The 23,564-nt window shown below is 46.9% G+C and overlaps 1 protein-coding gene across 3 annotated transcripts; it reads right to left on the bottom strand.

Annotated features, from left to right (window-relative positions):
• Positions 1–1,387: 1,387 nt before the first annotated feature.
• Positions 1,388–23,536, bottom strand: SAP130 (Sin3A associated protein 130). 3 transcript variants are annotated; one of them, XM_054206052.1, is made up of 21 exons: positions 23,403–23,536; positions 22,567–22,687; positions 21,595–21,830; positions 20,828–20,986; positions 19,535–19,646; positions 18,073–18,197; positions 17,098–17,222; positions 16,375–16,525; positions 16,057–16,147; positions 15,672–15,776; positions 14,433–14,574; positions 14,044–14,165; positions 11,124–11,426; positions 9,943–10,114; positions 8,548–8,652; positions 7,416–7,777; positions 5,763–6,011; positions 5,330–5,455; positions 4,283–4,386; positions 3,485–3,598; positions 1,388–3,211 (listed from the first exon to the last, which is right to left on the bottom strand). In XM_054206052.1, exons 2-21 carry the CDS (start codon positions 22,679–22,681, stop codon positions 3,053–3,055), a joined length of 3,177 nt encoding a protein of 1,058 aa, XP_054062027.1. In that variant the 5' UTR covers positions 22,682–22,687; positions 23,403–23,536; the 3' UTR covers positions 1,388–3,052. The 3 variants fall into 3 exon arrangements, with proteins under 3 accessions (XP_054062027.1, XP_054062028.1, XP_054062029.1); XM_054206053.1 differs by lacking the exon at positions 23,403–23,536 and having other exon boundaries at positions 9,943–10,111; positions 22,567–22,753; XM_054206054.1 differs by lacking the exons at positions 1,388–3,211; positions 23,403–23,536 and adding an exon at positions 3,906–4,038 and having other exon boundaries at positions 22,567–22,755.
• Positions 23,537–23,564: the final 28 nt, after the last annotated feature.

The raw sequence follows: 23,564 nt of genomic DNA on the forward strand, positions 1-23,564 counted from the left end.
CTTCTCCCGGAACCATAGAGACGCGGCACTTCCGCGCGGTGCAGCCGCTGCCGCCTCACGGCTGAGGGGACCCGGGGCCGCTTCCCGCCCGCCCTCAGCACGGCCCGGCGCCGGTGGGGGCTTCCCGCCGAGGGGTGAGGCCCGGAGGCCCGTTCCGCCGAGGCTGCCGCGGGAAGGAAGGTTCCGACGCGGCTCCCCCGGCCGGTTACCTCAGCCGGCCGGGCAGGGAACGAGGGCAGAAACCAGGTAACGTTCAGTTCAGGCGGGCGCTCTTGTAGCAGTGGGTTTTGCTTGCAAAGGCAGTGATAAACACACCCCCCTCCCCAGTCGCCGAGCAGACCTTATTTATGGTGAGATGTACAATAAGTTTCTGGCAGTAGATAATGGGTGTCACAACTACACCAGAATCAAAACTAGTTTTAAAATATTTCTAACTGCTTCTCGTCCCCAGTGGGGCGCCCAGATCCATCCCTCCGTCCATTCTACCCCACCCTATCAGAAATATCACAGAGAAGTAGTTATTCCATTAGGACATGTTGTAAAAGTAGAGGCTCAATGTGTGCTCTGAGAGGAGAGGCTTCTCTCAGAGATGGCTCTTTGGAGCAGTGAAGTCTCTAGGATGAGGATTTCTGTAAAAGTCAAGGTGTGCTGGCCCTAGGAGGTGTTCTCAGTGTATGGCAAGTCAGGGGACAGAGGAACCCTGCAGCACACCACAACCCTACTTTCTCATTTCCTTCTGAGAACACCGGCAACACACTTAAGAAAGCTGAAGAATGGATCGTGGAGATCCCAGTGCAAGCACGCTACACATTCAGCTTTGAGAAGCAAATAAACTGGCGTAACTCTGATTGTGAAGTGGAATTTCTGTACATCATTCCTGATCTAAAAATCTAGACGAATATCAGCGTCTCTTACTTTCTCCTACAGAATCTATATGGTCTCCTCAGCACTAGGACAACACTGCCTTTATTAAGAATAAGGTTACAGAATAGCACAATCCTTTCAGCCTAGATGATAGCCTTGAATACCAGCTTACGAAAACTACGGTCACTACAGGAGTCTGTCCAAAGAATCAGATGAGAATAGCTTAGAAGAAGAGGTAAAGAGCAAGTTTTAAACTTCAGCTGTCCTTAGAATCTTTCCCTCCCTCCCCACCAAAAATACCTCACCCTTTGCTGGTAACACCTTTGATTTCATCCAAAAGCCCTTTGCCAACAATGTGAAACAGCTCTCAGCCCTACAAAAGGCACTGCTGCAATGCGAGTGAGCTTCTTGCAGGGTCTCCAGGATCCTAGGAATGTTGGTGGTGTCACTGTTCTGTTACCATGACAATGACAAACAAATACGTGACCAGTTGTGCATGTGCTTGTTCCTGACACACAAGAAATACAAGATGATAAGCGTCAGTTTATTCGATTCCCACCTTTTCATGTCTTTCCTCTTGCATTTTAATTTGCGCTGTGCCAGAGTCTCTTGTGTGTCAACATACACATATCTACACACACACTCCTTGCAGACTTGTAAAACTGGAGGGACATTTTGATCTTTTCTTTCTTCTAGCCAAGGAAATCAGCAAACAATTACCATAACTTTCCTATTACTGAAGTTACAATATCATTATACTAGAATTGTATCTTACAATGAATATGTTTTTATTTTAAAAAGTAAAATCAAGCCAATATGAAAATGATAAATGAATATGAAAATCAAGCTAATATGAAATGTCTGCCATCCAAAGAAATCTGAAAAAAGCTGGGATTTTTGCATGCGTAAAAAAACCCATAAGAACAGTGCGAATATGGACATTCTACTCTTTAGTTAAAAAATTAGAAATAAGGAAGAATTAAATACCGTTTTTTCTAATCTAACTTCTGAAAGAACACAGTTCTGAATAAAGTCAAGATAGCAGCCCTTTCATCCAGTATAGAATGAAAGAAAAAAAAAAGTATTCTTTAAACAGAATTAGTTCGTGAAACGGAAGTTTGATGAGGAGGCTAAAAATGAAGTGATTTGGCAACCTTTGTAAAAAATTAAGGTTAAATACACAGGTGCAGGGGAAGCAATTCATAGTGCGTCTTTAGGCGCTGAAACGTGAATTAAATTACCCTTCCCCCTGCCGCAGAAGAGGCTGACTACTTTCAGACTCCCCAAAAGGCTTTACCTTGAAAAGCCTTGAGTTTTTGAGTTTTTAGGTTGAATAGTTTTCACTAGTATAAAGGTATAAAAACTGCTCACGTACAAAAACCTCCAAGTCCTTTATTAATGTTTTCAGGATGTATGTGGTACATACAATTAACATTACACCACCTACAGGAAGTCCCCTATTGCAACAGGTACTTCAAAACAAGTATCCCAGAGCACCAACAAAGAGACACACGCACACGGACACTACAAAATCACTTTGAAATGATTTTCCCCCCCACTTTTTTTTTTTTTTTTTTTTTTTTTTTTTTTTAAATCTTGACAGCTAGGACTTCTGAGCCATTGGAGATTTTGAATGTGGCAGATCTCCTAGTGCAGTGGCACTGGTTTAAGAAGGCTCCTTCAGACACTGGAAGGTCAGAAGAACAAGAACTGAATGGGGTAACTGAAAGCAGTGTCATTTTCAATGCTTTGAAGCATGGCTGCTGCCTGGGCCGATACCTGCGTGTCACCCTCCTGGTGTCCCCTGCAGAATCTTCTTCTGTGGTACAGGTGTATGCACACCTTGTGTACATTTACCCCTAAACTGCAGAACAGGAGGAGAGCACTGTCCACCACACATCGCATCACTAGTTCCAATTAGTAGGCACCGACACATCAGGAGGGTTAAACAAATGGGACTGGAAAGACTTTAAAAAGAGATGAGCCTGAGAGAAATCTTTGTTCATTATGACAGATCAGTGACAATCCCTTTCAGGTCACCAGGCTTCACATGTCCATCTGTTGCCATCTGTTCCCTAAACTCATCCTTTTTATTCAGATGCTCTGCTTAAAAATAAGCCCAAACTACAAAAAGCTTCAACTCCATTCTGTACAAGTTCTCCATTTCTCCAGAGTCATTATTCTGGCTTTACACCTTCTCCTTTCGCTTTAATTTGGATACTTTCTTGACAGTTCCATTCTTGTTTAGAAGCTTCAAAACACGATCCTTGTGATCCAAGACCTTTAGCATTGAGTCTCGCGCCTCATTGATTTGATCCATCACAAGTTTACACCTCTGCATATTCCCCTGAAATGAAACACTGTCGTCATTAACAGCAGACTGTCCAGTTTAAACAACCGCTGTGCCTGTTCCTAATACTTGTATATACTGTTTTCCATCACTTGTAACTTATGGCACTGGAAACACAGGAGGAGTACCTGTGTGATTTTTTTTTTTTTTTTTTTTTTTTTTTTTTTTTGGTAAAAAGCCAGCTTTAGCTTTTACTAACTGCAGTAGAATATTTTGTAATTCAGGGTAAAACAGACAGTTCTGATGGGTTGAGAGGCCACAGGAACCTACCTGTATCAGTTCATTGATTCGATGCAAGTCGTCATCGGTTGCTGCCTTTTTCTTAGGAATGAGTCCCTCCTGCAGGGCGGTCAGTCTCTCGTACACATCGTGCTCCAGGTTTGTCTAAAAAGACATTAACACTCCATGAGAAGGCTCGCTGCTAGCCCAGAAAACATTCGCCCACATTAAGAAAGCTACACGGAGAAGATGATAATCCGTTCCCCTCAGCTGCTCATGTTAGTAATTCAGAAGATGGAGCCTCTGACGTAGAGTGTGGCACTATCGTTCTTGCTAACATCCTATTTACAGGATCGCTCCACTTCTGAACAAACATGGATCCTAACCAGAACTGCTTCCCCTATTTCTCACAATACTATTCCAGGAATGCAGAGGTTTTGGGGAGTTTGGTGCTAGAATGCAGAGCACCTACCTCACCCCCAACCTGAAACAGAAGCATCCAGGAATGTGGATCAGTGCTGCCTCCTCAGATCAGCCGCACCATCCCAAACAGACGCTTCTTCAGACCTGTGCATCAGCAGGAGGGAGTTGCCAATTTTGATCATCTGTACAAAATACATCAGCTCTTATGTCTGGATCAAAACCAACACTCTGTTTCCAAGCCACTTACGCCACATTCCTGAGAAAGGGGAAAGCACGTCCCACTCCCTTTGGGCACTACACACCGGCTCCTTTACGGTATTCCCAATGTCAGATGACCATGTACTGAGTTTGTCAAAACATCCTCCTGTCTTACACACCTCTGTATTCCCCCACGTCGTAGGAAGCTGGCAAGCCCCGTTCACCTACCAGCTGCAGCAGCTGTGCCGCACAGAGATGGACCTTCCACCCTTGTGCACGACAGGATACACCCTTCTGGTTGGCAATCTCCTGCAGCATAGCCTTCTTCTCTTCTGTCACCGGGAAACACAAAGAAACGTTACTCAAAATTTCAGGAATCTGCCAGGCCTCTCTTCTCCAACGAAAACACTAACCCAAATCCTGCTCTCCATATATCTTAGTGAATGAGGATGAGCAGTGTTTTGATTCAAACAGGAGAACAGCTACGCATCTGCCACATGTCTGACCACTGCTCTCGCTTTTTAACAGGTTATCTGTATTTCCAGAAAAATTGTATTATATACCATTTTTTCACCGTTTAAAGAATGTAGTGCTCCATGTTTCAAACACCCTGCATGAAAAAGTAAAGGGTCCATCCTTTCCCTCTGAAATACACATCTACTCCCTCCTTGAGGTATTTACAGTCGCAAAAACCTGATCTGCTTAAAAATGTTAAGATACAAGCTAAAAAGCCTGAAAACCAGCATCTGATCTCTATTTTCCTCACATTATAAAAAAATAATTCTTTAAAAGCCCATTTGTTAGTTCACAAGCCTAGTTATGCTAAATCTAGAATGTTTTTGATTAAATTGGCAAGTTTGTTAGGTAGTAAGAAAATCAGAAAACTAAACTGTAGCGTATCACCACAGCTTGTCGCTTTTTTAAGGATTACTTTCTTTAGCATTTCTATCACTGTATAGCATTTTTATCACTGTACGTGAATACATTTCTCAATTACCGTATGATTTCCTCTTTTACAAAATTGCAGCTAGCTCTATCTAATGTCCTTCCCTTCTTTTCTCCTCTGCCTTGAGAGCAGAAGAGATTTAGGCAACATCTAGCTACCGAAGGTCATTATCTCACTTATCAACCCTTCTTTTCCATATTGCGATCAAAACCTTTTTGTGGGATTGCTTATCGACACCAGCTAAGTGCTCCTAAGGCACCCTGAAGAGGTATGCTGATGCAGTTCACCCCAGAAGAATGAAACGGTCAAACGGCAAAAAGCAGACTGACCTTTTACCCGGACATCGCTGTATCTCTGAAAGTGGTGGTAAGCGGCTTTCCAAGGATTGCGATAATGACGGAGCAGTGTGATAGGTGGCCTTGGACGCACAGGGACATATCTTACACCTTCTTCATCTAGAAAAGGACGCAGGGAGAACTGTATTGTTACCATCATTAATTAAGGAGGTGAAAAGAGATCAGCATGACACAATAACTGCAGTAGAGGATCAGTAAGCACCATCTTGTATGAAATGCTTTATCCATCAGAAAGGTTATTTCCCCCAAATGACACTATTCAGAAAGTGCTGAGAGACCGATACTTGGTTTCTGGGTTATTTATATTTTCAAAGCAGGAGAATGACAGAGCACCTTCTCTGAGAACCAACAGGAAGCAAAAATACAGACATTCAAATAAGAAGAAAGACACTAGAGATGGTATTACCTATATACTCCTTTGGAGGAGACTTGCGCTTCTCTGCCTTCACCAGCAAACTTTTGGCCGTGGATTTCTCATCATCAGTACTGTTTGTTTCCATCATGTCCCCTTCCTCTGTGGAGATGACATGCTGCTGCTTACGGGGTTTCTTCCTCGGGGAGGCACCAGGTGGCAAATCGCTTGGAGGCATCGAAAGGTTGTTGGCCAGCAATGCCAAAGATGGAGACACAGTACTTGTAGTCAAAGGAGGGACTGCTGAGCAGGGGGAAAGAGGAAAAGAACCCAAACCATCGTCAGCGTAAAGGTAACACGCTAGCATTGTCTGAACACTACCTCCAATAGTAGCTCCTGTCTCAATGCATTGTGAGGAGCATGAGGTATATGAGCACTTCAGCTCCAGATGTGCAGAAGGACAGATATTAAGCCAGCAGCAATTGCTCAGACGAGCCTATATACCAAGATCTTTAGTGCCTCATATGCAAAAACACAAAGAATGACAGCAGAGACAATTGTCCCTTGGTTCCTTCATATCTGAAGCTTATGTTAGTTTAATGCTACAAAATGGAAACTATGCTAACATCTGTCTTATGTTACTGTCAAAAGAGATATCTTCGTATGGGCGCCAGCATGGATCACAGTCAACAGCAAGCATGTCCCTTTCCTCTTGCAAGTTACACGCAATCAACTCGGGACTGCAGTACTCTTCTTGCAAGAGCCTACTGGTACTGCCAGGTCAGCAGCACCGCGTCAGTAGGCTGCCACACCAATCCACGCACTCTGAAGGCTTGCAGTAGAGCGGCAGGTAGCTTGAGGGAGCACTCCTTGTCGTGCAGAGGGAAAAGCTCAATCAGCTGTGGCTAATGCTGCACAAAGAAGTTCTGGGCTGGGATCTCTTGACAATTTGGCGTACCCGCAATTGCCAGTAAGAGACAAAAGAAGCCTGAAGAGGTCAATGCTATCTGCCTGCGCTCCAGGGACATCTGTAGCAAGCAGCTTCTTCTGTCACAGGACAACATACCGCTTTAAGGAGAGTGATAAAACCAACAACTACACCAGAACTCCGATACTCAACAATGTGGGATGCACTGGTATCATTTTGCCACTGTATGGTGCCTGACCTGAGATCCATAAGGATCCGACTTTTACTGGTCATATCATCCGATAGCAACTATGGCCAAGCTGGATTAAGTAAGACAATATAATGAATATTTTTAAAAATTATAGAGAAAGATACCCGTGAATCACAGGAGGGCCCTATGAAGCAACGCTGGTCACTAGTTCTTCACATACAAGAAAGGCCCTTGGACCAGAATTGTAGGATTTGTGAGAAAACTGAAGTTAACTGAACTTGTCTGTAATTTATTGATACTGCTGCTGAGCGTGTGCGTTTTAAGCAAGGAATTCACTCGGACGCTTTGGTGTTGGATCATTTCAACACGAACAAAGCGGTCCCAGTAACACGTGATTTCATGGGAGATCAGGCAGAAGGCAAGAAGAACTTTATGAGTAAACAAGGCATATGGGAAGCCTTTGACTGGCGTTCTGTGCTACCATGAAAGAGATGCAATTTCATTTTCGGGATGGATGTGTTGAAATCCTCCCAATTCCTCCACTGTCTCAACAACAAAATAAACAACCTGATGATTAACAACCACCTACCAGATACTGGTCGCATTATGTCCATGGGCTCCACCTCCTCTTTGATCTTTATCTCTGGTACGGCAGGACCCAGCACGGCTGATAGGGCACCGCTCATGGTTGATGGAGGAGCGGGTGCTGCCACAATTGTGGTAGAAGTTGGCGGAGCAGCCGGGACAGCTCCTGGAATGGTGGAGAGAGCTGCCGCAGGCTGCGAAGTGGGACTGGCTGCTGCGATGATTGTTGGAATGGCAGAGGGGGGCTGCTGGGAGGTGGGGGGGACCGCAATGGTGGGCTGCTCGCCACCTTGATTAGACACTGCCTCCATAGACACAGTGACTGGAGTGGCCATGGACACGTGGATTTCAGGTTTTGGCTTGGCACTGTAACACAAAAAAAGCAAAACCAATTGACGCTAACTGCATCTCAGTCATGACCACCTGGCATGGGGCGAGTGAGCCAAGCTGGATTCAGACTGTCCAGTTTTTCCTTGCACCCGCAAGTAATACCTGGCTCAGTAAGGTGTTTAACAACAGGAGAAGGTCTCATCCCGGTTACATTTCCTCCTCCACTCCCTTTCTAATCCCTTCTATTTATTATAGATGCTGTTTTCTTCCACTCACTGTAACAAGCAGATCTCATGACTAATTCCAGGTGACTTCAAAATACTTGTAAAAGGAGCAAGACAGTTTGACACTGCAGAGGAACAGGAGGATCTTTTACCCAAAGCTGTATTGCTCCCTGTGCTCTGTTTGCAAGAGCTCCCGCTGTGGGTAATGGTTATAAAACCAGAAATTGTGAAGCCACTGAACTCAAATGAAGCAGGGTAGAAGCTCCATTTACCTTTCCTCAGCATTAATTTCCAAGTATTATAGAGAAAAGTTTCAACGCCTATCCTTTAGAATGTTTTTTTTTCTTTGTTTCTCATGAAAGCTCATAACCACACCTTTTAAAAGGCTATTACTGCCTCAGCTTCACAACAGCAGAACCTGTCAACTCAAAGTTGTCACAATGACAAATTCAAAATAGATTAAGTTTCCCAAAAGAAAGGAAAACGCTCCAATGGCCAAAGAATACAAATTTAAAAAAAAAAAAACAAAACCCAACATAATGAAACTATTACAATGCAGTTGTTTGTTTGCTAAAATCTTACCCAGCAGGCCTCGGTGATCCAGATGTGCTTCGCATAGTACTCTCGACACGCGTGCTAGCTACTTCAGGTGGCTGAGGTGGAATTAAGCTTTTCCGGACTGCCAGCCTGGAAGAGACAGACAGATCTAAGATTCTCGCCTCCCTCATGCAAAGACAAACACCACCAAGAGCAAAGGAATCGACCTGTTCTTGCCCAAACCAGGACAGGATTTACAGCTCTATCGTTGCACTCTGTCTACAGTATAGCTGATCCGCTAACAGAGTCTCATTTTACTTTTCAAATCAGATATTAAGTTCTATTTTCTTTAAAGATAAAAGATTGGTTGCTCTGGCCTGGTTTCATCCCCATTTAGGGCTTTTCCAAGAACGCCAGCTTTGCATTCACCCTGCCAGGCAGAGCATCTTAGTGAGCTGCCAGGCTCCAACAGCGGACAGGAGGAGGTCTGGCCATGCCACTCTCCTCCACTGCCACTGCAAGGCTGCGCAGATCGTCTGGAACTGGATGCTGCTCGGACAGGCATCTGCTTCGTTCAGCTGGACCAGACCGTGTCAAAGCCTGACTCCAAGACCTCCAGCCCTGAACGCAGACATCAGGCAGCGCGGGGCCAAATACAGGAAGTACTTTAAGGGCTATTCAGTCTCCTGTGGGGCTGGAAGTCAAATTGTTGTCCAAAATAATCAACCTCTCAAATGGAAACATTCTTTTGTGGTCTACCTCTGCTTCTTTAATTTCTGTTTAAGTTTTACAGCCTGCAGCTTCTCCGCCTTAAAAAAAGGTTTCCACCCAAATAAATTAAAAAAATAATAATTCAATTTTAGTCTCATGGGACACATCAGTTCCAAACATTTTCAGTCGTTAGGCGCGAGGAAATGCATTGTTAATTCAAAAGCTGTCTCTTGCCTCTTTATTCAGGCATTTAAAAAAAATAATCAGACAGACAACATAAAATATTTTAAGAGTTTAAGTTACTCTCTCCCTTTTTTCTAATCAGATTTCCCAGCAGGGTACTAATCCTATCCTTTCTACTCAACCACATATTCTTCTAAGAAAAGCACTGAAGACAAAGCATGGAATTCTAATTCTAGTAGATTATAAACTCTCTGGTTTTATTACACTAAGCAAGAAAACCTCAAATCCACTTTCCCTCAAAAGGTCACTTTCAAGAGCCAGGAGACAAACCATCCTCCTCCTCATTTTGTTACTGACAGCAAGAGAAAAGTATATCCTGCCCCAGGGGAGGGAAAGCAGAGTGTTTCACAGATCAGCAGGTTACTCACAACCGCTGCTGACTGAATAATCTGCTAGAACTTTTCTCATCTCCACTGAAATGATTCCATTTAGCCGGGCTAGATTGCACAGAAGCGTCACTTGCGTGTCACCTTGAGTTCTACTCACCCATCTGTGGCTGGTTTCTTGCGGAGGATGCTCGGGCGTGGGGAAGAGCCCTGGGCCGGGGCACTGGCACTCTGGCTGTGGGTTTGCACGACCGTAGTCGCTGCCGAAGCCGTGTTGAATGTGTTGCTAATAGGATTGGCGACAATGGTGGCTCCATCTGCCAAGACTACTGCTGGAAAGGACGGACATGGCGACAGCAGAGAGAACAGATACAGAGAGGAAAAAAGCAGCAGTTACTTGAGGAAACTTGATGACATAGCAGGTGTTTGCAGGGTACGGGTTGTCCATGCTCCCTTGACTCCCCCTGCCGCGCTTCCAGACTATTTTGTAAGCAATACCTTTGCTACGAGCAATCTGATCACTGAACCTTCTGCAGGGAAGATGGAAACTACCTCCTGCCTAACAACTGCTGCTAGGGAAATAATCTTTTCCAGAAGAAATGGAAAACGCAGAAATCTCTAGGGAGACCACCAACACAACTGGATCAACACAGTAACGCTCCCGTTAGAGCCTACGTGGCAATACATGCCACCTGTGAGCAAGCACCATCACCTGAGTCTATGTTCTGACCTTCTGCCAAAGCCTGTTTGGCTAACAACCTGACGCAGAGCATTTAGACAGTCAGGAAGTCACCATGGAATACGTCTGCCAGCTTTGCAACAGCATATTCTCTTTGTTGCCATATCCCATGTCTTCAGTAAGTTGTTGGGGTTTCATCAGACCAGTCATTTTTAAGGAAAGGGGGTTTCTCTCACAGTCCAAGATCAACTACTGAAGGCACCTGGCTGTCTTTTAGTTGCTACTGTGATCTAATGTGTAGAAAGAACAGTTCGGAGAACATCATTTACTTGTAAATGACTCTTCCCACAAGGGAAACCGAAGAGAACTGTTTAAGCTCAGGCACTACCAGTCTTTTCCACTGAAGTAACCCATTCAAGGCTACCCACGCTCTCCGCCCAGTGCGCTTAAAAAAAATAAATTAAGAAATAGGTAAAAAAAAAAATATTTGCTGGGAGAATATGCATATGGGTGTATTTAGCGTCTACTACTGGACCAGAGAGACTAGAACAAGACCATTAATCAGAGTAAAATAAAATAAAAAAAAAAAGCCGCAAGTTGCAGGGCAGAAGTTCAGCTGCCGTGTCCGGGTCCGAAGCGCGGATGTGGCTGGTTGCCCTTACCTGACGTCTTGGTGTCCGCCTGTGGCTGCTGAGCGCTGATTGGTGCTGGCTGCAGGCCCTGTGTGCCGATTGGTGTGGCGGGGTGGAGCCCTTGCGTCCCGATTGGTGCCGGCTGGATGCCCTGGGCGCTGATTGGTGCCGGCTGGATGCCCTGGGCGCTGATTGGTGCCGGCTGGATGCCCTGGATGTGCCGGGCATGGGAGGCATCCACAGTCATCAGCTGCATGGGGTTGAGGTGGACGGTGGAGGCCACTCCAACGCCAGTCTGAGCCGTGATGGCTGAGTTGGGCGCCTGGGCTGAAACTGGGAGCAGCAACACAGAACACCTCATCACTCCTGCACACGGGGGCGCCTCGGTTCCCCCCCCCGGCACCTCCCACTCCAATGTTTGCTTTCAAAGACTTTTTTTTGCTTTGAAAAATTAATTTGCCAGCCTGATTGGAGCAGTAATGAATTTGAAAGCAGCCAGACTGTCTGCCAGAAGAATGAAATGTTACTGTTTGCTTCCATTCCATTTTCTATTTCAAATTGCAACGAGAGAAGTTGTTCAAGTTTAACCCTACTTTTAAAGTTCGACTCAGATTACATTTGTACCCAGCTTCCAGTCTGAGAAATCCGTGCACTATTTTTGCTCGCTATCTTATTTTACAAAGCCTCTAAGTGCCGACACTTGGCATTTTCCCTGCTTAAAAAATAATAATTAAAAAAATAAGAAGCCTATTCTTTTTTTCTAAGCCATTTCTTTTCAAAAGACAGTCTTTCTGCAGAGCTTATTATTGCATCAATTAAAAAAAACACTCCAAACCTTTGACTGTACCAAAGCAAAGAGAGAAAGCAGAGACTCGAGTGCAAGTACCTTAAAACAGGCCTTACTTCCTTATTCTCTTTCCCCAGCCACATAATCATAAACCCCAAAGTTGTCCTTAGTGCAAGTGGACAAACTGTTCTGCTGCTGAGTACAATCTTATCTGACTCGGAACAGGGGTTGCAATTATAGGCTGGATCCCACAGCTAAAACGAACACGAACTCTTTGAAGTCTTTTTGCGGCAGAACAACGTTCCCAACGAAGCACCTGTTCCAAGAAGTTCAATTCATTCATTCGAATTCACAGCTCTAAGCAACTGTGATTCCATCTTTCCAGACCCGCTCCAGGGCGCGTTACGCTTCCCCCAGGCAGCATTTAGCAGTGCTGTGAGACTTCCTGCAGCTCCTCTGTCTCCAGATTTCCAGTCTTTGCAGAACAGTACCACGATTTCTGCAGCCGTACGCAGAATGCAAGTGTGAACTTGCCGACAATGGGTTTGCTTGCTAACAATGGAGAGCCCTCTCATCGCAGAACAAGCTGGTTTTGTCATTGTCACAGGATTTCGATCAAGTTCTTGTGCTGACAAGGCACTCTAAAAACAGCTGTGAAACCCCTGAAATCCGGCACTGGGTCCATGAAAATGGCTTCTGTATCAACTATGGCACATTAATTCTCTTAGTGGAGCATCCTATGCAAAAGACTTTTGTTGCAGAACGTTCTATCCAACAAAATCCTTTTGGGAGACTATATAAACACGACAACCTTTGGAAAGACAAAGGCAACCTTCTTCCTCAGAATTCCATATTAACACTCCTTATCTCAGTGATCTTTTTAAAAGTCTCCTCCGCACGTTTATCTAAGCCCTCACCTGGCTGCGCTCTGCACAGGTGCACGTCCCTCCTGATACCTTGGATCCTCTGCTTTGAGCCGTCACCAGTTACTGCCATAATTAGGACCTTTGGCTGAGGCTTCAAATCAACTTAACAAGTGTCTCTGTCAATGAGCTCCTGCTGAACAACCTGCATCTGCTTTTTTAAAAATGAGCATTGGCCTACCATCACCCCAATCTGCTCCCAAAATGGGAACTCCTGACAGTCTGCAGTCACATTCCATCAGGGGCTCCGTAACCACTCCTCAGCCGCCGACACCACGTACCACCACCCACCTCCACCTTCTCCTTTAAAACTTTCAGCCAAAGTGCAGGAAGGTACAAAAGAAGCTCACGTGGCCCTTCTGCAAGTCATTGTAATCATCCCGAGGCCCACCTCAAATCCTGACATGACTTATTGTCAGGACTTGCAACTTTTCACTGGAATTTCAATGACGGGAAGAACAGGCCCCAGTAACTCGTCAATCCCTGCACATACTTTCCCATTCAGCAAGTGGGCTTTGCCACCCCCAAGTCCCTCCAAATTCCCTCTACACCGCTCAAGGGTAACATGCTGCCAGCAGACACAGATGTTCCACTAAAATCCAAATTCCTAGGGTCTGGATTGTGGAGATTAACATGTTATAGAGAAGAGTCCTAAAACACTCAGTAAGATAAAAGCGCTCCAAATTTTGTCACAGAGAATGACATAAGTTTAGGGTGACTATATAGGCTCACATTACACGACATTTTTGACTTCTGTAAGTTAGTGCAACAGTTCAAACATGTTAATGGCCCCATTTTTTAAAAAAACAAAACACTGGAGTGTGCAATGCAGCTTTTTTTTTTTTCCATTTTTTGTTCAGGTTTCTCTCTCATTCATGCACATTGGTGCAGAAAGAGATGAAAACAGGCTTCTCAGAACACTAGGGAACGAAGAACTGGTTTGGTCTGGAGGAGTTTAATTGTTTTGATTTGTGGAAACCAAAACTTTAACCGATAGAGATGTAAACCCTTGGATATCAAACGTGAAACTCCTGAGAAAACTGTTGTTAGCTGTATTTAGTAGGTCTCTGAAGTCGTTCAAGACCCATTGCCCATGGAGTCTTCCCCTCAGCCGACAAGTCGTCAAAGACTTTTTGTGACAAATTGTCAAGCATAAGAGCCTCTTAGCTTCTGCCACCACTAAAGGTCACACGGAACTGAACAAAGCGTCGCAGCCAGCTTGCCCCAAAGCTTGTCTCACCTGGGTATTGGCGAATGGTGGACACCGAGCTGGTGATGGGGGTATAGGTGTGCGCGGTCAGAGGATAGGCAGAGGGCGGGTACGTTGGTAAGAAATACTGGAACTGGACAGGCACCGACTGCCTACAGGCACCAAAGAGAGCAAGTATTACACACACCATTTTAACTGGTCATCTTCAGCCCCTGCCTTGGGGCCACTCCCCGAGTTTCGTTATCCCAGCTGCCATAAGCTAGCAAGTATCTCAGCTATCACGGTTAATTCAAAACCGCCAAATGCCACCCCCACCCCAGGGTTTTAAAAACACATTATTTCCAGCATAGTGGAACCTAGAAAAGCAGCAAGGCACACAAAAACACACACTGCCATTCACAGAGCTGGTATTTCCCTACCTGTTGTCATTTCTGGTTTCCATCGCTACTGGGTTTGGTGATGCCCGGTGACTAGAGAGGGGTATGAGATTACTCCTCTCTGCTGTGTAATCTGACTGGATCCGGGGAGAAGTATGCGTGATTTGCTGAGGAACCACTTTAGCTGCATAAAGACAAACATGTAATCAGTTAACAGTCAAAGTGTTGGCTGACACTGCAAAAGCAAGATTAATTCTCCTGGCGAAACCCCCAATACTAACTCCAGCCCCCCCCCGCCCCCTAATAAAAAAAACCCACCCTATCCCCGGATGATTCCTATCCACAGTGATGACAGGTTTCCTCAATAAGAAGAAAGAACAAGGGGAACGGCACATTTTTCATCAATTTGTACCAGAATAAGAGGACATTATAAATGTATATATAAATTACACTTGCTAACCAATTAAATTACTCCAGTGCTTGAATTTTTTTTTTTTTTCTCCTTAGGATCAGCCCAGTCCTTTCTGCTGTCAAGAACTTCATTATCCAAGTTTTCAAAGCAGAACTTGACAGAGACCAAGGAAAATGAGATCAAGGCAGACAGAGGCATGCACAGACAGAGGTCAAGACAAGGAAGAAAACACCTACAAAAGCTTTACCGGAAATACTGATGTATCAAGATACAACTTCACTCCTTGGAAACTTATGGCAGGGAAAGATATTACAAGATTTCAAAAGAACAAGAAGGAAGTCAGCGGGGAAACAAAGATGAATAAAAGGAAACTTATGCAGTTCTGTAGGCAACATCTCGGGCAGGTTCCACATCTAGGCAAATAAGTTTCCCACCTTTGGGGGTGAACCGCTAAGGTCTAAATGAAGACACCAACCAAGCTCCATGAGGCTACACCTAACGCCTCAAGAAGCACAGGAAGGAACTTACAAAATGGACTATGAAAGCCATATTCCATCACCAAGCAGTTACAACCTCTAGTATATACTGGGCAGGTTCTGAAATGCCAAAAGGCTCAAGTGCGTCTAAAAAGGTCAGTTGAGTCAGTTAATGAGCCATTTTACTACCTTATTAATCCTAGAACATCTATCTCTTCACAGTATTAAAAAAAAAAAAAAAAGCTGTGCCACAGTAGACCTGTTAATTGGTTTCTCCCAGCTTGAACTGATTTTCTTCCCCTCCTTAATTTGCTAATATGCACAAACACTACTAGTATAAACAGAAAAGTGAAGCACCATTTATGCACTCTTCTTAAAGCTGGAATCACTCACCAACTGGGATGTTTGAGGTCGTGACAGCTGTAGCATGGGAAGAATGGGAGGGCATTGTCATGGTGACAATGGTGCTTGTAGGCGCTTGGGTGTGAGACACAGAACCTAAAGAAAAAGAAAAGAGCCATGCAAGATCTTTCTGCAGAGCCCTATCACACCAGTGTATCTATATCCAAATAAAGAGGGCAAAAACCCCAACCCAGACCACCGCCCCGAGGAGCTCGGCAATTTCTCTCCTGCAGCCCACTCATGCACTTCCAAATGCAGTCTTCACCATAAATAAAGAATTCCTCAAAGGTAATCAGGTCCCATCTTCAAGGAGGAAAAACAACCAAAAACCCAACAAACCCCACGCCTCTCCCACATGAACACTACGAACACTCACCAGCTGTGGTTGCTGACGCAATCGTGTTCGTTGCCAAAATAGGTGCCACTGTTGCTGCTGCCACTGGAGTACCAGTACTGAAAATGGTTTTCTATGAAAAGAAAAGAAAACCTTCAAGTCAAAAGACTAGCACATTTAAGATATTTACTTAGTATGGAATCATACTGGACGGCCTGTAAAGAACATTAATTTCTAACCCAATACTAACTCTTTTTCCAAATTTTATCTTAGCACTTAAGATAGAAACAAAAGAGATGTCTAGAAGAAGCAAGAGGGGCTTAGCTTTGGGGTTTTTTCCCCCCTCTTCTTGTGGTTTACCTGAGCCATGGTGTGGAGCTGTGGCTTCTGCGCTCCTATAGCTGGGTGAGACGGTAGTGTAATGCGCGTCGCTGTGTCCCTCGGCTGTGCAGGCCGCTGAATACTAATAGCTGCAGAAGGCGGGTGCTGCTGGATAGACAGGGTGGGTCGGCTGGAGAGAAAGAAAAAATAGTTATGAAGATAACCATGTGGCTACTAGATAAGAAAGGTGAGATGCAGGGACACACATCAGGCCTTGGCCTCTGTCTCTCTGACAGCAGCGCTGCTAACAAATATATGGTCAAGTTTCTTACGCTGCTTTAACTACGCTGTTCTGTCCCCATCTTCCATAAGTACCCAGCTAGGAGGGCACGCTTATCAATAACGCCTATCAGTTCACAAAAAACCACAACTTTCTGTCAGGGATGCTTTTCAACATTCGCGTATCTTTTTTTCGCCACTGTGTCTTCATAAATAAGATGGGCTGAATTAGCTACAAGTTCCTACAACAGAAACTCTGCTGATCACAACTGATTCATTACGCTCTTTCTTTCCCTGAACAACAGAGCAACATTTATAGTCATTTTTATTCACAGACCTGAAAGCATTTGCACCGTGAAAACATTACTATGTCTGTACTAGATCATCCCACATCGAGAGGGTTATCGGCACTGGGGGGTTAACGCGGATGTCTCCCCTTCCTGCAGAGTCGTCAGAGCACTACAGATTTCAAAGCGTCTTTACCTGAGGGTTGATTCCGTGGCGTGTGCTGCTGTTGTAGTTATAACAGGGGACTGAGCTCTTGTGGCCGAGACAGTTGCCACCACAGCTGGAGGAATAGTGCTTGAAGTTGTCACGGGAGGACGAGACTATAAAAACAAGTCAAAGAGAGACACATTCAGAAGAGAAATTCTGCTATTTAGATAATAACTAGGGATTATGTGGCTAAAACTTTTCTTCTACGTCTTATCGTTAAGTTTTGGCGTTTTAAGACGTTTCCAGTCTTTCTGACTCGATCTGCCAGCTCCTATGCAGATCTGTCCTGGTTTTCAAAGCACATACATCACAGGAATCAGTAACCAAAGTTAATGAGACCGGATCTCTTGAAGGTCTTTAAGAAAAAAACCAAAGGTCAGTTCCCTTCAGGGTGAAAAGAAACTCTGATCCAAGTATATACAGGAAGTCAAAGGCGATGACATCGGCATCCTAACTGAAGGCACAAAGTAAAGCTGTTTAACCCTTTATCCTAACATTGAACGCTAGCACTAGTGTGGGGAGACAATATCTACAATCCTCTCCTTAGACGTGTAGATAAGCTGAGATATACAGAAGTATAGTAAAAGGAGATTTTTATTATTTTGCATAAGAATAAATCAACATGAGCGTATCGTGTCAGACCTTTCATGCTTTAAAACTTTAGTGTATCTAAACTAAAGCCTCTTCCCACTTCTCTTCTCTTCCCTCTTCTAAGCACTTTGGAGACAGATAAAAACCCAATTTCTGGCACCAAGGCCCTGAAGGAAATAAAACCACAGGACTAATGCAACGATTTCCCTGCTTGCTAATAGAAACTGGCACCCGAGAAACACAACTGGAAGAGAGCTGACTGAGCCTCAGCCCAGTGAATACGCAATTCCAGGTTATAGATTAGAATTAAGTGCCGGGAAGAGTTTGGAGCCAGCGGTCAGCGTCCTGCAGAGCCGGGCGGCTGCTACCTGCCTGGATTGGCTGGTGGATGATGTGCTGCACTGCTGGCTGAGCCGTAGCTGCGTTCGGCAACTGCGAAGCTGGTCGCAGGACTGTAGTTACTTTAGAACTGGACATCACTGCAGCAGCCGCTGCACCTGGGAAACAAACCAAGTGTGTTAAAAGACCGTGCACCCAAACAGCCCCATTACGACCAGAGACGGGGCCTGACATCAGCCGGTATGTGTCTCAGTTTGAAGTGATTTCCTGTGTATGTCAGTTCAGGGGACACTGGTTGAAAAGTAAGGCTTGCAACAAATACACGTAAGGGTCACACAAGTATGTGGGGAAGGGTAAGTATTATTTTAAATGAACTGGCTTTATTGATACTTCTTATTTCCCTATAATAACCTTACATTGCAAATCCAGCATCTTTCTATTCCGAGCTATGCAAGTCCGTAGAAGTAATTCAAACAGTTTGATTCCTGGGCTGATGTGTAAATAAGTCACCCAATACCAAGAATAATCTCCCTGCACCTGATGAAGTTCCAAAGAAAAAAAATATATGTGCAACAGAAGAAAAGCAAAACAAAAAAACCCAACCAACTTCTAAAGCTACAACAGCATAGGACTTTGGTTAATTTGCCTACTGTTGGCTGCCTCCTGATCAAAAGAAATTGTTGTCAAAGGCAAACAGCCTTGAAATCATTTGATGGACTAGACTGCACAGCTCCTGTAGATATCCCTAACTGAAGTTATTACCTCGAAAGGTAAGATTCAAGCTGAGAGAATAAAAGCGGGGGGGGGGGAAGAAAACATACACTAAGTACCACTACAAAGCTTGTGGCAGCTGTCCCACAAGAATCAAGTGAACAAAAACTACATTTTACTTCAGCTACAAATAAAGCTGCACAGTCCTTCCACCTGCTCCAGTAAACGATTAGGTTTTTGTTTTTCTTGAGTGACTAAATAACATCAAATATGAGAAGAAATAAAAATATAACTGGTACTTTGAATTCAGATCAGTTTAAAGTTGACCTGGAAACGCAACCCATAAGCTTTTGGCAAGTCTGACTGCAGTCAGAAATGAGACAGACTGTATTGAGCGCGGCGTTCTTTTAAGGGGCTGGTCTCCTGTTTTGTAAGCTGTAGCAACCAAAATCCTGGGAGACGAAAGCCTGTGCTTATCACCAGCATTTAGCTCAAGGGTAAAAGCAAAACGCGCACAATACAGTATGTTATCACGCACAAAAGTGCACAAGTGATCCTGTCACAAGTGGGTACAAGAACATGTCTCGCAACTGCGCGGGCGTCGCTGTCACAGGTGAACAACGCTTGCTACCAAGAATGTACAAGAATGCCCCCCATTTATGCTAGCAGTTTTAACAGCCCAAGTATCAGCTGCGGTAGCAGCGAGGACGATTTTTAGAGGCGGAGGCTCTAAAAGCCTTGAGAGGCTGTGAGCAGAGGCGGGGATGGCACAGCTGGATCTTACCTCGGGGTAGGTGAGAAGCTCCAATGTGTAGCGGAGGCCCAGGAGCGCTACTTCTGATGATAGACATCTGCACGTTGGTAGCCATGATATGATGCAAGTTACTAGGATGGCCCTGCAGAGTTCAAGAAACAGCAAAACCCAAAATAAACGGTGAGCTGCATTGACAAGAATTAATGGCCACGCTAACAGCGTCACCATATCTAAGTCCTGAAGACAGAAAAGAGATTTTGTAGAGATACCTGGTGTACAAAGGTCACATGCTTTACAAGTTGAGTGGGGAAAGAGGCAGATGTTTCTACATAAAGTTTCTACATACAGGATAAAGTTACAGAAGCTGCTGACATCATGGGTGCAAGATGTAAACGTTTATCCTGTTTCACTGAGCTATTTTTCTGGTTGGCCTGTGGGTGACGTTCAGTCAGCAGTCACCCACATACCAACCAGAGAGATGGCCCTTCTGCCATTAGTGACTTCTAAGGCAGAGATTCATACCAGCTGCCCAGTAAAGTCAAGGGAATAGTGGGAACCTGGCAAGTGCTGCAACAAATTCATTCTATTTTCTAATACTGCTGGACTTCCCAAGGCTATTCGTGAAGACAAAAATCCACTAAAACTGTTGCACATCCCCAGCCAGCCTAACTCAAATTCAACTAAACGCACTCTACATCAAAACCCCGAGACTTCAGAGGTTTAGCCACGAGTGTTCTGGCAAACTAGTTTCAAATCACAAGGACTGGCTCTGCAGTCAAAGTAACGGGGAGGGAGGCAGGGGGCGTAGTTTCTAAAGCATTAACTACACTTCCCCCCCACACACACACTCAAATTTTGTCACTAGTGGTTTAATAAGAACACACTGCAAACCCATGAACTGTTCCCCACTCTGATTTGCTTCCAGAAGAGCTAAAGAACCCTGCAGGGATGAATCCCAGCAGTTTGCCTGCACTAGAAGTTCTCCAAGCAATGCTCAAAGAGCGGGAGCTTTTAAGGGAAGACTCAGCTGCACGGCAGCTTTTTGGATACGGCTCTGCTACCGCAGCCTCACTGCGCTGCATCGGTTGTACGACTACAACAAATCAGCAGCTTTCTAAAGAGCTAGCGATAACTGAGTCGGAGGTTTAGTGCTCCAAGCAGAACTGATCCAACAGCCAGTGAACGGGGAAGCCTGCTCCTGCTCTCTCTACCTTCCCTCCTGCTGCAAGAGCCCGCCTTAGTTGTACCAATATTAACATTGATCTGACCACACAGCGAGCTGGAACGGAGGGGAAGAATAAAAAAAACAAAAAAACCCCAGACCTGTTGGCCACTGATTGTTGCCACGGGAATTGTTGGAGCCTGTGGTATGTTGCTTTCCATGGTCACAGTAACTTGCCCGGGAACCTTTGTGGGAGCTGAGAGAGTAGAGGGTGGAGCAGGAGCAATGGGCCGGCTGGGCATGGTGGGCTTCAGGGGAGGCTACAAGAAATACAAAGACAGACACGTTGGCAACTCCGAATGAGAGCGCACTGTCGAAGTGGAAATCATTTTGCGGGGGTCAAAGCCTGGAGAGAAAGTCACCTTTGTGCAAGGATAAGTATGGTTAAGAATTTGGAGCGGAAGGATATTGATCGTACAGAGCTACTCAGTTTTCATTCGGGACAAAGAAAGGGCATCTTTTGTACTGGAAATATGCAGCTTCTAACATACGGTGTGGGTCACAAGTGGAATCTGTCAGGGCTACGGTATGCCCCTACAGACACTGGGCGCTAACAGCTAATTGGATATTCTCATCCCCTCCTGCAGGGAAAAAGGGAGATTTCAGAAACTGATTGCGATCACTCTTCTCTTAAGAGACAAACAGAAAACACCTCCCTCAAAAATAATGCTATGATACTGTGAAGTCCTCGGGTGTCACATGGAACAGCTAAACCCCGGAGACAGCGTACGCCCAGCAGAAGCACATGAGAAAAACTTAAGAAACAAAAGCAGGGAAGTTTTTTGTGTAATTTATTTTTGCTCAACACTCTTAACTTGCAATATAGATTGTATTTTTCCCCGACACGAATCGTGAGCCTCCTCGTTACCTTCATAAGTCCATCTGAAAAGGAAAGCGGGACAGCTGGAGTCAAATGCGCCGGCGGCGCTGTCACTGTCACCGGGGCAGCAGACTGGACAGGGTGGTGCTGCGTCAACATCTGAACCTGCGGATAGGGCCGAACCACCACCGGCTCCTGCTTTTCTTCTCGAGGTTGTATAGAGCCGCCGGGGCCGATGTGCTCTCTGGGAGCAACCTCCGAGTCCCGACTAGAATCATCACTCACTAGCAAAACAAAATAAACAACAAGAAAAAGGGAACACTGTGGAAAAAGGTAAAAAAACACTAACAAGTTCGCATCGGTCACCCACCGGGTCAGAGATGTGATGTCAGAAACTGCCTGAATAAAAGAAATTTGCCCTTACAAGTAAACGTATTCCAAAGATGAGACCCCCAGGGGCTCTGGCGCTGCTTCGGCCGGTTCCCCTCGGAGGGGATGGGCCCTGGAATGCCGGGCAGCCCGGGCTCACCTCAGGAGTTCTTCTTCAAACAAAGATTGACTAATCTTTACTTCGAGTGAAAAATACCTAATTAACTGCCATAAAGTCCCACATCAAACAGGTAGTTTGAAAAAGTCTTAATTTAGTGTGTTATGTGCCTGAATGTCAAACTCAAAAACAAGAATAACCCCCCAAAACCGAAGCCGCTCCCCGCAGTCACCTCTGGTGGGCTGCCCAACACCTGCCGCCCGGGCAAGGGCAGCGGGGCCCGGAACCGGGACTCCGGCCCCGCCTCCAGCTGCACGAACTCCTCCCGTACCCGCTCTGCCACCGCCGACCGGCGGGAGAGGAAGGACGGGACGGGACGGGACGGGACGACCCCGCCCCGGCATCGCTCCTCGCAACGGCCCACTACACCGATCCTCACGCCGCTCCCACCCTCCCCCGGCCGGGACACCGGAGCGGCTCCGTTCCCCGCCCCGCCCCGGCAGCCGCCCCCGCGCGTCCCGGCGCCCGCTTACCTGCAGCGGCGGCGGGGGCGATGAGGCCGGCGGAGCCGCTGGTGGGGCCGGGCGGCGGGGCTGGTCCCAGGCCGGCGGGCGGCGCGCCCGAGCGGGGGAACTGCTGAGAGCTCATCTCCGCCTGCGGGCACCGGCGGCCGTTACGTTACGGTGCGTCACACAACGTCACGATACCGGCGACCCCCACCCCCCCCCCCCGCCTCCCGGGGGGCGGCTACACCCCCCGCAGGCCCCGCCCCCTGCTCCCGCCCTGCTCATTGGGCGCGGCGCTGGCGGCGCTGCCAGCCCTGCGCCAATGCGGCGCGCCCCCGCCGCGCTAGCCAATCCAGCGCCGGCCCCCCCAGCCAGTGAGGAGCCGCCGTGCTAATGACCTCACGAGACGGCGAGCCAATAGCGGGGAGGACAGCGCTGGCCAATGAAGGCCGTCCGTGCCCGCCCTGCCGTGCCGCCGTGAGGGGCCGCAGGGCCCGGATGTTCCCGGGAGCGCGGCGGCGCCCGCGGCCGCCCCTGCCCGTGCCCAGCGCGGCCCGCACCGCCCGGCCCGGTCCTCCCCGCGCCCGGCCCGCCCTCCCCCACCCTACCCCCGGCCCTTCCTTCCCGCCCTCCCGTCTCGGTCCCGCTGCCGCGCAGGGCCCCGCCCCTCCCCTCTCCGCCTCTCGCCCCGCAGCGCCGTTGCCGGGCGCGGGAGCGGGCTCGGGCACGCTTTCGGTCGCCCCCCCGCCGCCACCGCGCACTGAAGCGGCGGCCGCCGCCCCCGCCCCGCAGCCCCCCCCGCCCCCGGAGCTGTCCCCGGCCGCAGAGCGGGGCGGTGCCGATGGCGCTGCCCGCGGCGTTACCTGTGCCCGGGGCGCCCTGCGGCAGACGCTGCCACCGCCGAGATCGGAGCTCCGCTTCCGCCGCCGCAGCTGCCCGCGGCGGATTGGCCCCGGCCGGCCCCGCACCCCGCCGCGCTCACCGCCCCATTGGCTGCGGCGGCCCGCCCTCCCCGCGGGGCGCCT

The sequence above is a fragment of the Rissa tridactyla genome, chromosome 6 (genome assembly GCF_028500815.1).
Source record: "Rissa tridactyla isolate bRisTri1 chromosome 6, bRisTri1.patW.cur.20221130, whole genome shotgun sequence".
Taxonomy (NCBI): domain Eukaryota; kingdom Metazoa; phylum Chordata; class Aves; order Charadriiformes; family Laridae; genus Rissa; species Rissa tridactyla.

Bases quoted from the DNA above. Each gene is read 5' to 3' on its own strand.
- SAP130 (XM_054206052.1), bottom strand. From the start codon at position 22,681: ATGAGCTCTCAGCAGTTCCCCCGCTCGGGCGCGCCGCCCGCCGGCCTG. The intron at 18,198-19,534 runs GTAAGATCCAGC...TTTGTTTCCCAG, and splicing joins AGCTTCTCACCTACCCCGAG to GTGCAGCGGCTGCTGCAGTG. The intron at 17,223-18,072 runs GCAGGTAGCAGC...TTGTTTTTATAG, and splicing joins TCATCCACCAGCCAATCCAG to TCTCGTCCTCCCGTGACAAC.